The following is a 13836-nucleotide window of genomic DNA, read 5'->3' as shown; positions in this document are numbered from 1 at the left end:
ACAACGGATGGGGTGAGATGGGAGGCCTTTAAGGTTTTCATCAGGGGCATGTGTATCTCCAGGGAGGCTGGGGTCCTGAAAGACATTAGAGACTCTCTGCGCCGTTCTGAGTCCAGACTTGGGGAGCTAGAGCGCGAGTATGCGACCACCCCCTCTCCGCCCAATCTGGCACAGATTAGAACTGAACTGGACACGTTTGAGTCCTTCGCCCACAGCGAGATAAGATACCTTGGCCGGCCCATTGCGGCCCGAAAGTATGGTGAAGGAGAGAGGCCAGGCCGTACCCTCGCCCGCCTCGCCCGGGCCGAGGGAGGCAGAGCTCGGATTGATAGTTTCATTGACAATGACGGAGTGCGACATTGGTCTGACTGGCCCATTCTTGAGACCTTCGCAGATTTCTATGCTACCCTTTATGCCCAGCAACGAGAGCACAGCCCGCAGGATCTTGACAACCACCTAGACTGCATCCCAATGTCCCTTATATCTCTAGCCACCAAAGAACAATTAGACGCTCCCTTCACCCTTGACAAGATCACCGCTGTCATTTCGGCCCTCCCTAAGGGTAAAGCCCCCGGTCCAGACGGCCTGACCGCCAAGTTCTATCAGGAAGATGTTGCCCTCCTTGCTCCACGCCTTCACGAGGTTTGGGAGGAGTCGATGCATCTTACTACCCTCCCCCGGTCCCTGCGTGAGGCTGTCATTACCGTGCTCCCCAAACCGGGTAAGCCTCTGGATGAGTGTGGCTCTTATAGACCTCTATCCCTCATCAACACTGATACTAAAATCTTCGCCAAAATCATAGCAAATAGATTCCTCCCCATCATGAAATATCTGATTCACCCAGACCAGAGCGGTTTTGTCCCTGCCCGTTCCACTGCCTTAAACATTCAGCGACTATTTAACGTCATCTCTAGAATTGACCCCAAGCCAACGCGGTGGCCGTGACGCTGGACGCCCAAAAAGCGTTCAACATGGTCTCGTGGCAATATCTGTGGGCGGTGCTGGAGAGGATGGGGATAGGCCCATACATGATGTCCTGCATTAAACTGCTATACACCAACCCCGTGGCCAGAGTCCCGGTTAACTCTCACCTGTCGGCTCCCTTCTCCCTCCACAGGGGGACATGACAGGGGTGCCCGTTTTCTCCCTTGTTATTCACGATGGCCATCGAGCCCATAGCTGATAGTGTACGAAACAACCACGTGCGCAAAGGTATTCGTCTGCGGGATACTCCCGAAATTATATCACTGTACGCCGATGATGTGCTTCTATATATTAGGGACCCCTCAGTCCACCTCGACCCGATCATGCGTGAAATTATCAAAACTGGCACATTCTCGGGCTTCGCCATAAATTACTCTAAATCAGAAATCTTTCCCCTTACTCCTGCAACCTCATACCTGCATGCGAATTCCCTCTCAAATGGGCACCTGAGGGCATCAAATACTAAGGGGTCCAGGTGTCCCTCTCAAAATCCTCCTTATTGTCTGATAACTATGGGGCTGCCGCGCAATATGCTAATACCAGGATGGAAAGATGGCGAAACCTCCTCCTTTCACTATCAGGGGGACTGTCCCTCATAAAAATGATAATCGTTCCAAAACTTCTGTACATATTTGCTAACGTTCCACTTTGGCCCGGGAAACAGTACTTTGCGGACTTGCACGCGGGGTGCGCCCATTTTCTTTGGCATTCGGGGGCCGTGCGCAGAAAGTGGCAGCATATGACCCTACCTTACGAGAGGGGTGGCTTCAGTGCACCTGATCTCACCCAGTATTGGATAGCCGCTCAGACCCAGCATGCTACATACTGGTACCATCACCAGGAACCCCCCCCGCATGTTAAGCTTGAAATCCTGGCGACTGAGGAGGTGCATGTCATGTCCTTGATCCTTTTTCACTCGTATCGATCGGAGGCCCCTGCTGACCCAGTGGCCTCCACTATAAGGGTGTGGTGGCATATTCTGATGCCTGGCTCCGGCTCCCCCCGTATTACAAATGGCTCCCCTCTGGTCTTTCCCTGGCCTCACCCCCACACAGGATAAGCTCCTCATGCATCACTAGTCGAACCTGGGATACAGATCATTCTCTGACCTGTTCCCCGATGGGAAATTCATCACGCCAGATATGTGGAAGCCAGGGCACTCCAGGTCCTCACTGGAGCTGCTGCAATACATTCGATTTAGGGCGGCAGTCCAAGACATGTGGCCTTCGTATCCGGACGAACCCCCTGAGTCCCCCGAGGTCTGCTACATTGCCAATTCCACTGGTGGTAGGGACATTGTATCCTCCTTGTATAAAATGTTGATGGCGCGTGCTGTTGAACCCCCCCACACGGCTCGGGATGCCTGGAGCCGGGATCTGGGATTAGACATCACGGATGATATGTGGACCAAAATGTGCATGCATACTCGCAAGGTTTCTCTTAATTCCAGAGTTAGATGTGTTCAATACAAGCTACTCAATCGCCTGTACTACACTCCCTACGCGATTGGGAAATTTGCCCGGGATCAATCCCATCCCTGTCAAAGATGTAGATCTAACGAAGCGGACCACGCACACATGTTCTGGTCTTGTGGGGCATTGGCCCCGTTCTGGAATGCGGTGCTTGAGACCCTCTCCGAAATAGTAGGGTTCTGTGTAGATCCTGAACCTCTGTCTCTTCTGTTTGGGCTCTGGGAGGGGGCTGAGGCGAAACGGGAAGCTAAGTTTCTGAATGTGGCGGCGATTGTGGCCAAGAAGTGCATTCTGCAATGCTGGAAGCGCAGATCCCCCCCTTCCCTAGAAATGTGGCTGAAGGCCCTCACCTGGACACAATCCTGTGACGAAGACTACATTAACATGTTGCCTAGTAATGCTCGCCCTAAAAACATATGGACAGAGTTTTGTAGTTATCTAAACCGCAAGGTGGACCTGGAGCTTCTGTCATCCCCTCCTTATCCTGATCAAGGGGCGCATCACACTATATGATAAATGCCTCTGTTGTACTCAACCTCTGTTAGGATTGCATGTGACCTTCTGTAGAACGTGTGCTTTATCATTCACGCTTCAAATATGAAATGTGTGTCGTTGTTGTAACTTGTACTGTACCAGCTGCTACTTCTTGCCAATAAAGAAAAGTTTTAAAAAAAACAATATTAGTTAAGATGCCATTATCCTCTACACTCAGTCCTGGCAACAAAATGATGGTTTCCTTTGGAATGTAACACCCCTTCTTTTACCAGTGGGCCACTTCATCTACTGAGTGCTTTCTGAGTGCCCACTACACCCGATCCTCTACAGGGACACATAGGTATTTATTGAGGAAACACCAAGAATTGGGGTTTGGAAGTGTGTTGATGACTCATACTGGAAGCTAGAGAAGGGGACTGAGAAGCCCACTGGGGGCTGGAGACTGCCACCTGCTCCAAGATGCAGGCTACGCAGAAGGTACTTGGAAGATCCCAAAGGCTTCCCAGTCCATCCAGAGCCTCATGGCGTCACCCTCCTTACTATCCCTGGCAATCCTTTGGCAGATGGACGGAATGTCTCCACTGAACGTCCATGAGAAAATTATGTAAAGACTGTGGCGGTCCATAGACTCACAACTGTGACTGTCAGCAGAGCCTTTAATGTCAATGAAGAAAAATGGCTTACTGAGAGAAGCAAGTACCTGAGTGTTGCTTGCGTACCATTTCTCAGGCTCTTCCTGCTTACATTAGCGGGGCCACAGCAATGACCACCATGGTTCGCAATATGGATTCAAAATGAGGGCCCCAGGTAAAATAGCCTTGGACTCCGCTGGACAATTAAGGCCCATGTTGATTAGGTAGTGCCTTTGCCCAAGCTTCAATCACAAAGCACTCTCACACTAACACACACTTAAAACATAGGAGTCCCTCAACCCATCCCAAGCAGAGTGAAAAGGGGACAGACAACGTAGATTGTGGGAGTCAGGTGTACTAAATATTTGGGGCGGACTATCACATGGCAGTTAATGAGGAAAAGTGCAGAAAGTCAGGAGTAGAGGTGATGGATGGAGAAGTAGAAGGAAGGAGAGGGATGAAAGAGGAAGTGCAAGGAACAGAAAAAGAGACTAGAGGGGAAGGAAGAAGAGTAGAGTCAATGAGAGAGAGGAGAGGACGAGAGGAGTGGAGGAGGAGCATGGCAGAACATTGAAGAGAGAATAAAGGGAGATGACCTTGGAAAGGAGAAAGAATTAAAAGCCCAGAAAAGGAAAACATTGTAAGTGGTAAGACCAAGAAGGAGGACAGTAAAAAAGGCAGCTTGTTGAGAGCCAAGTGCCTTGAGAGACTCCTAAATTGGTGGAGGGGCAGAAACCAGGGGCGGTCCAGAGAGCATGCAGAATGGGTTAAGCCAGAGAAGGGCAGCGTCCTTTGCATTTCTAAGAGTCTGGCGCCTAGCCCACATTGAGACAGCCCCAGACAAAAGGGGTGGTGGTGCGAACTACTACAGAAGCCAAGGAGAAGAACTGCAACATTCTGACAAATCGCATGAAAGGCAAAAAAAACATGCACACTCAAGAAAGAAATGTGGGATATGTTATGTGTTCAATACGTACTTAGGTGGGAAGGGGATTAGGGGAAGGAAGAGTGATGGTACAGTGGAGGAGCGTCAAGGCAATTTCTAGAAAAGCTGAGGTATTGGTTGGTGAGAGAAAGTGGTACTCTAGTCAATGTGCGTTCAAGCGGTTTGAGCTAGAGTAGTATTACGAAGGTAGGTATTTGCAGAAAGGGTGACAGAGAGTGGAAGGAGAGTGGCTCAGTTATAGTGCAGTAGAAGTGGTAGTAGTAGAGTAGAGAGGGGAGAGGAGTAGTAGTGGAGTTGAGAGGGTAGAGTAGTAGTGAAGTGGAAACAATAGAGTAGTGGCGGTGTGGCGAGGGTAGTAGTGGAGTGGAAGAGGGAAATAGTAGTAGAATGTAGTAGAGGGGTGAGAATTAGTGCAGTTGAGAGTAGTATGGATGAGAAGAAGGGGAGCAGAAATAGCAGAGGATAAAATCAAAGGGTGGAGGTATGCTGTAGAGAGAGAACATCAGATAGAAGAGGTAGAACTAGGGAGAGAGAGATAGAGACTAGACAGACATTCAGTGGAGTAGATTTGAGGACTGTAGAAGGAGAAAGGAAGAGTGAGAGAGAGAGATCGAGAGAGAAGAAAATAAGAGCAAAGAAGGAACAGAGACAGTGAAGTGCGGGGTGTCTGCAAGGCACAACCCTAACCATGTCCTGAGAAAATCCTGGACAGGAACCCTATACTATTCCCTGAGGGAGGCTAGATAGATAAAGGACTTAACTTTAGGCCGTTGCAAGAAGGTAGACAGATTTCAGATAATAGGGATTCGTGATCACTAGAACCAATCACGGGGCCATTAGGCCTGTTGAACATAAAAAATGTAATTCCTTGAACCCCATCTGGGAGTTGGTGTGTTCTTGAGACCATCTGTAGCACTTCACTTTTTAATACCTTGTCCAATGCCTTTGAGATTTGTATGTTACACTGGTAGGCATAAATGCATTCTGCCGAATGAGTAACTCTGATTCCTGAAGCACATGCCCAGGGCCACAGCCTCTCGCTGTTTTATAAGAGAAACTCTTGGAATGGCATCTTTTATGTTTAAAACCTATACTTTGTACACTAAGCTGGCCTTTAAAAGCTCTATATTTCGAATTTGATCACTTTGATGTGATTTGGCATGCTGAGTGGTACATGTGGTGACAGCATGTTGGAACGTAACAGTGGACATATTGTGCTGCAAACCCAAATGCACCACATGGCTTTTTTTGTAAATAAATTCCATTGCCATGGGAACAAAATCACCTTCCCTTCTTTAAACTCTGCTCTGCTTATCTTGCAGGCTTGCTTTATTCTAATATATCTGTTAACTATTCTGTAGAATTGGCTTTAAATCCCTTCCACATTTTCTCTGCAACTGAGGCATCAGCCTCTTCATTGGATTGCAACCCACAAATCATACGTGTGTGCCAATTCAACCTTTATAATTACATATAATGGAACAAAATTGCATTAATCATTTCTGACCTGCATTGGGACAATGGTGGCTTTCCTTTTGGTTTATATCCTGCGTAGGCGTCAGGGAAAAATGTGAATTTGTCTTTTTCCTGGGTACCACATCATCATAATTGCTAATGGTGTCACCTGTTACAAAAACACACAAGCAGCAGTCAAATTTTCAAATAAAAACCGTGCGCGTGTGTACCTGCAGACGTTTATTTTTCTATCCTAGCCCCTCCATAGAATCAACACTTTACATAAATGCACATTTTGTAGCCATTCTGTACAAGTATTGCTCAAGATATGGAACTACAGAAGAGATGAACAATGACGAAACCGCTTACAAGCCCTGGAGTCAAAATTACCACACTTAAGAAGAGGTATGTATATGCAGTTAGAAGGATTACAAATGTAGAAGTAGTATTCAGACAGCATGATGCGTAACCGGCAAGCAATCAATGAGTTTAAGTTACAGGGGTAGGAAGAAACTATTAGAAGACAGAAAAATGAAACTATGGGTAGGCGCTCAAATTTAACACAAGCAAGTATGTTGAAAAACTAAAAGTGGTGTTTGAACTGGTGGGCAAGACCCCTAAGACAAAGCCATGGGTACGTGAACATAAGATGGTAATAAGGCTGTTGGCTGAGGTGTCAGGTAAGATAATTTTGGACTTTATTTAAAGGCCTCATTTTCATGGGTACAGAGAGTCCAACAGAAAGGACTTGGGCTTCTACCTGCTGCACCTGTGAGCATCTCGAACTTGTTAATTACTGTGCTGCCTCTCCACCCTGCTGTACTTACATATAATGCATTTTCTCCTGCTGCTCCTCCTACTCACCTCTCCTTTTCGATTTCTCCAATCACGCTACAACATCCGCCTGTCTATTCCCTATCATGAAACTCACACCTCAAAACTCACACTACTCCATCTCTCTTGCACCTCCTACTTCTGCCAAACAAAGCAAACAAGCACATTACACCTCCCCAAACACCTACTCTTCTTGCCTCTCTTTCTCTGAGACTCAACATCTCTAGTCTTCCTTACTGCATCAACTGAACATTGCACTCTGGAATGCTCAGTCTGGATGCAACAAAACGACATTTATCACTGACAACTTTCATGCCAGCTCTCCTCCCCTAGATCTCCTTGCTATCACTGAAACCTGGACTTCTGCATCTGACACCGCCACCCTGGCATCCCTACACGATTCCAGATTATCCTTAATTCGTTCTCATCTAACTGGCAGAGGTGGAGGCGTCGGAGAATTACTCTTTTCCTGATTCGTTGCCTCAAAAGTCTCCAATGCCACGTCCTATTCTAACTCATTTCAATTCACCATCTTTACTATTGCCCCTCCTCACTCGGTTCACATGATCTACATCTATCTCCCTCCTGGTCCCACTGGATCTTTCTTTTATGAACTTGGACAACTTGATTTTCTTTCAACTAAACTTCACCTCATTCTCTTAGGTGACTTTAAACATTCCCTTTCCAATGTCCAACCACTTCAGTCTTTTCTTAGTTACCTCACTCTCCACTCTACCCAAAACCTAGCAACCCTCACCGGGAATAACTCTTTGGATCTTTTATTCATCTTTTATTCACCTACTCTCTCTCATCCACTAATACTACTTTCAAACCATCCATCTTATCACTCAATTATTTCCACCACTATCCACTTTCCACCCTCGGACCTCTCCTCACCACTTGCCTCACCTTTTACTAAAAGGAAATGTAAACCCTCTGCCATTCCTCCCATTCTCTCTGAGCTACGGTTCTCACTCTCCTCCTTCACGTCTGATGCCTCTTCCACTATTACTGCCTTCTCCACCACCCAACCCCCTAGTATATGACTCATTCTCCTTTCACTACCCACTGGTTATTTTCAACCCTAAACCTCAGCATGCTCAACAATGGTTCACCCCATTCATATGTTGTCTCTGCACAGGCATGCATTGGCTGCTGTGCAAAGGGAGGCTTAGCCACTCACATGGGGACCTGCAACTCTATCTCTCCGCCCTGACCTCTCCCAAGAACCCTCTTGATAAAGTGAAAAGGGAATTCTACCTCACCCAAACTGACTCTCACGCCAACTATCTTCGCCAGTCATCCCTCTCCTAAAGAAGAAAGGGGCTGACCAGAAACGGCCAAAGAACCTTCACCCTGTGTTTCTCCTTCCACACTACTTTAAAGTGCTGGAAAGGGTTGTGTTCAATCATCTTACCAATTTCTCAGACATCCACAATCTTTGATGCCCCCTACACGTAGGATTCACACCTGTCACTCCACTGAAATTTCTGTCAAGAAGGCCTCTAATTTCAAGCACTCCAACCAATCCTTTATCCTAATTCTCCTTGGCCGCTCTGCTTCCATTGACAATGTTGATCACTCTGATCTCCTTAATACTCTCTCTCTTCTTGGGATTCACAATTGAGCCCTTGTCGTGATTGAATCCTACCTACCACCACGCCAATTCTGTGTCTCCTGGAACAACAACACCTCTCAACTCACTCTCCTAACTATTGATGTCCCACAAGGCTCTGTCTTGGATCCTCTCCTCTTTTCACTCTACACCTCTGCTCTTGGGGCACTAATCTTCTCCTTTGGATTCTCATACCAACTCTTTGCGTACACACCCAAATATTCTTCTGTTTTCCTGGACTCTCCTCTGATGTCTCTAAAAAGATTTCAAACTGTCTCTCTGCCATTAAATATTGAATGGTTGTACACTCTCTGATGTTAAACTCTTTCAAAACAGAGGTGCTCTTGTTGCCAGCCCAATACTCTCTCTCATCTCCTCCCTTGCCTTTCCAGTTTCCAGCTGACGCTCTCCCCTACTCCTCTTCAGCTAGAAACTCAGTGGTATCTATTACTTTTGTGACAACGTCCCTACTTTCATATACAGAACTGCAATTGTGGCACGCCTGAACCTCTTAAACATTAGGAAAATCATGCTCTCATTCCTTTCAGCACTGTCTAGCATCTATTATCAACTAAACTGGACTCCGGTGACATCAACCTCTTTTGTCTCCCCAACTATGCTTTCTGTCCTCTCAACAAGATCATTAACTTCGCTACCAGGGCTCTCTTTGAACTCCCTCACTTCACACCTACTTCCCCTTACTGTCACCGGGTTGGATGGCTGGCGATGCAACACAGGGCCAGATTAAAATGTCTTCTCCTGGTTCACAAATCTATCCACAATAAGGCACCACTATATCGTTCCTCCGCTATCCAACTCTACAAGCCTTCTCATAATCTTCACTCTGCCTCCTCAACTACGTTTGTAGAAACTCGCTCTCCATGTGCTTCCTTTCATTTCTGGTCTTTCTGCTCTTTTGCTCTTCTTTCTCCACTTGCATGCAATTCTTTTCCCCCAAGACATCCAAAAAACAGTCCACACCAATTTGTTCAGAGCCAAATTTAAAAAGTCTCCTCCAAGTTATGCTCTTAACCTACATTTCGTCTGCCTTTGAACTAACATTTTTACCTCACCTCTAGCCTGCCTTTGTCCCTCACATTCTCTTCCTCCACTCTAACGCTTCTTTCATCATGGTCACATCCCTAACATAGCTGTCTGTACCACTTAACCTGCACTTAAAAATGTCTAATGTTGATTGTCCTTTATCTAAAATCTATGTAAGTCCACCCATGTATTGTCCCCGGTTACTGTTCCATTTATTCCACACCACAAGCTGGTCAGAAAGTCAATCAACCTCACCCCAATGTAAGTAGCACTCTGCTTGCCATCAAATCTGATATCTTATTGATCAAAAGTGCATTGTTCTTCCCTGTATATAAACAAATAAATAAATATAACTTCTGCACTCGGGGTTCCCTATGCAGGGTTTATGTGATAATCCACGATGAATGGATTTAGGCCTAGAAATCTGGGCAGACCCAGGAGTACATGATTAAATCTGTTCCATGTGGATAATCTGCCAGCCTGCACTGCAGTGAAAGGTAATGGAAGCCACCTTGCAAAAACATGATAGCTGTTATGCCTGCAGACCTCTGCTAAATCTGCCTGCTATTGTCAAACGCAAAACTGTAGGCCAAATCAGCAAGGATTTATGCCTCTCCAATTGCTTCAAAATAGTGCTGTAGGTCAAGGCGTATACAGACTCTCTGCATGAAGCGGCGAATACACAGAGCAGATTGTGTTCCATACTGACCCAGATAACCAGAAATGCTAACTGAGCTTGTGTCGGATTAGGTCATTTTACATTAAACGAAAATTGGCATTTTCAACTTTTTAAAGCAGAGTGCAGAAGTAAAGAGCAAAACCAGGCGAATTTGCTTTTACTCTTTACATTTATGTTCTATCTTCTAAAAGCTACCTGTACATTTCTCTTTGACAATCTCATGCAGGTGCGGCAGAAATGCAAACTCTGTTTGTGCCCCTCCTATATCTTGGAAGGGGATGAAAATTGTCTGAAAAGCAAGATGAGGGTATACAAGTAATACGCCTTTCTTTTACACTTTCACTTTATGCTCCATCACAATTTAAAACAAGCAATGGCAATGCCAATAGTTGTTGTTTTCTGCTGTTTTTTTCATTTTGCATTTATAGGCACCAGGGTGCAAGGAGGAGAGTGCACAATTTCAAAGGAGGATGCTTTAATTGGTGCAGGGGAACAATAGAATGAGAAGAGGAATAGAGCAAGGGACGAAGACATTGACAGAGGGTGCCATTAATGATGAGCAAGAGGAAATATGAGCAAGAAAAGGTGAGAGTAAGAGTGTAGGAAATAAAGCGAGAGTGTAAGAGGAAGGATGAGAGGGGAGAGAGGGTAAGATGGGTGGCGGCGGTACTGAGAGGGAGTAGGTGTGAGGTGGGGGTAAAGAGAGAGAGGGTATGGTTGAGTAGAGAAAGAGGAGGTAGGCTGGGTGATGGTAGGGAGGGTAGAGAGAGAGGGGTTAGGGTGGTTTGGTAGGGGTAGAGAGGGTAGGGATATGGTAGAGAGAGTCAGTACTGTGGGTGAGTGTATAGAGGGGGTATGGTGGATTGCTGGGTGTAGAAAGGGTGAGGGTGGGGTCTGTGGGTGGGGTATAGAGGGTTGGCAGGGTGGGGGGTAGAACGCGTTGGTTGGGTGGGTGGAAGTAGAGAGAGTTGGTAGGGTGTGTGGGTGGAGTGAGTTGAAGGACTGGGTGACTAGGTGTAGAGAGAATTGGTAGGCTGTGTGGGTAGGGGTAGAGTTGCTAGAGTGTTTTTTTAATTAAAATTGTGTTTGGTGCAAGCACCTTTACAATGAATTAAAAGAAACAATTAGATCAATTGACATTTTAAAACAATGCATATCTTTCGATACAATTCCCAGAGGATCTAGTACCTTTTTCACTTGAATATAATACACAAAGCATATTGCAACAACAAATAAAACTTAAAGTTTGCCAAAAGATTTGTTACTTGATTATCTAAACACATAGATCAATTAAGTTTGTCGAAGGATTTAGAAGCCATGCAAAAGATTGAACATAGGCCTAGAATAGGATAAAGGATGTGACAAGAGTTATCATTAATGATACAAGCAATCCAAATATCCAAGAAACAACAACATTTTTCTAGTTTGCTCAGTTGAATTATTGCATTGTGACACAAATGAATGTTAAAACATTTAAACATGACATCGCTAATTGTCGAAAATCGATTTACCAGGCTAATTATACTCTTCAGCTAATTTTGTTTGAACATACATTAACAAGCGCGTTAGAGCAAGAAGCAATGATTTGCTGTTTCCCCACATACAAGCGATCCACAACAATTCCCTGGAAAAGGGTGAGAGGTTGACCATAAAATGACCCAAATGGCACAGACGTTGGTTTTCAAAGGTGTCACAGTGAGTAGAGAGTTAGATGTTTTAACGTTTCTGTTTCGTTCAACCTGTGGGAAACAAGGTACAAATACAAAAAAGATTTCATTTAAACCTGCTAAAGACTTGTCTAACTTGATCACTAGGACAACGTTTGAGATAAGATAGCCTAGGAGTGTGCTTAGGCCTATATTTGGCATATTCCACTAATAGAGAATAATTTGCTAGTTGGTCTGAAATACACGCCCAATCTAATTGAAAAGGTTTTTTCTTCTCAATTCCAGGCCGTAATACCAAATCGTGTTCAGCGACCCCCAACATGGCCAATATAGATATAATTTATTCTTTGAATCTGGCCATTGAAATTGGAGATGCCTTAGTCATCATGTCAGCCAAGTCCTCATAAAGGGAATTGGTCGGTGCTTGTATCATTTTACCAAAGTTACTAAGTCCGCGCCATTGCAACCTCATAGCAAGTGATGAAATACCAGGCTCATGATTTATGCAAACATTAGGTAAACTTTTGGGGAGATGTAGTACCGTTTTCCAGATTGATCCTTGAATCTTGTTTAGATGCTTATCGATATTCAAGCTGCAAAGATCTATTCCATACAAAAGGATGGACTCCACTTTAAGTAGGTAGAAGTCTATCAGAGGAATTAAGGAAAATTTGCAAAGTTTGATGTAGATGATTCTCATTTGTGCTATTAGCGGGGCTGCTTTAATGGTTACGAAGTTGTACCATTTTGTCAAGGAATTAGAGATGGTTAGGTTGTAACCCAAATATGTTATACCCGACTTGCATTCAATCGGTCTACCCCCTAAAATCAATTTATAGACAACACCTCTTTTTTTGTTTGAGAATACAAGAATGTTAGTTTTCTCAGCATTGATAACCAAAATTATGTTGTGTAGAGAACCCAGTGAAGAAGTCCATTTTTTTCTGGAGACCAAATGGTGTGCGGACAAAGATATCACATTGTCTGCAAAAGCGAGCCAGTTTAAGCGAAACTCGCCTAAATTTGCCGGAAAGGTGTGGTGATTGAGCCATAGGGCATCGACGTCAGCCAAATAGAGATTGAACAGGACAGACACCAAGTTACAACCTTGTTTAACTCCTATTTCAGTAGGAATTGTCTCGGTTAATAAACCAGTCTGATTAATTCGGATTTGATAGTTTGTTTTGTGATGTAAAAGGGCAATAATGGCTATAAGATGATGCGGTATGCCCGGGAGGATAGCTCAGCGGCAACGTGCTCGCCTTGGAAGGCAACGTGCTTGCCTTGGAAGCAAGACGACACGAAGCAACACAGGTTCGATCCCCGGGCCCACGCTTAAAAACCTCTGGGTATTTAAGCGCGTTATAAATACGCAACTAAGACCAAAAACAATTACGCAACAAAAAAAAAAGATTCCTGTAACAGCACCTCGATGCCGACGGGCTGTTTGAGCGCTTTAAAAATGCAAAATAAATAAATAAATATTTTTGCATTTTGGCCCAAAGCACACTTCTAATAACACTATCAAAAGCAGAGGATACATCTAAAAATGCCATATATATGGGTCCATTTATAGATTGTTGTGAAGATGCTAGCATATGCGCAAGTATGGTTGCATTTAGTTGCATACCCATCGATTTTCTGAATCCAGTTTGGTAACGTGAGAGGATTATGTGCGTGAGAATATGATGATTTAGATCTTGGAGTATTAGTGAAACAAAGAGTTTTGCAACGACGTCTATTATTGCAATAGGTCTGTAATTGGATGGTAAATCCATTGGACCTTTTTCGTACAATGGGACGATGATAGATGTTAGCCATGAGCTGGGGATTTGCCTAGTTTGAAATATAATGTCATATCGCCTTTTGAGAATTGAAGCCCAGAAGTGCAGATCATCCTTCAAAACGCAAGGAGGAAGTCCATCAGGCCCTGCCGCCCTGGAAGATTTGAGCCTGGTTATGGCATCAAGAATGTCTTTGGTTTGCCATGGACAAGCCGGTAGAATAAACTTT

At 44.9% G+C, this 13836-nt stretch overlaps 1 protein-coding gene across 4 annotated transcripts in view; it reads right to left on the bottom strand.

The window, feature by feature from the left end:
- The window catches only part of LOC138521163 (zinc finger protein 282-like), a 511590-nt gene that overhangs the window by 354222 nt on the left and 143532 nt on the right, over positions 1 to 13836 (bottom strand). For 3 of the 4 annotated variants that reach the window (XM_069633752.1, XM_069633753.1, XM_069633755.1), the window contains one exon: positions 6037 to 6153. The exons of the other annotated variant lie outside the window; for it this stretch is intronic. In XM_069633752.1, the coding sequence (XP_069489853.1) occupies positions 6037 to 6153 (117 nt within the window). The remainder of the gene's footprint in view (positions 1 to 6036; positions 6154 to 13836) is intronic. 4 annotated transcript variants of the gene reach the window in all.

Source organism: Ambystoma mexicanum, chromosome 13, assembly GCF_040938575.1.
Source record: "Ambystoma mexicanum isolate Mex_15411 chromosome 13, UKY_AmexF1_1, whole genome shotgun sequence".
Lineage (NCBI taxonomy): Eukaryota > Metazoa > Chordata > Amphibia > Caudata > Ambystomatidae > Ambystoma > Ambystoma mexicanum.
Note: the sequence above shows the minus strand (reverse complement) of the source record. Positions and strands in the feature narration are given on the sequence as shown.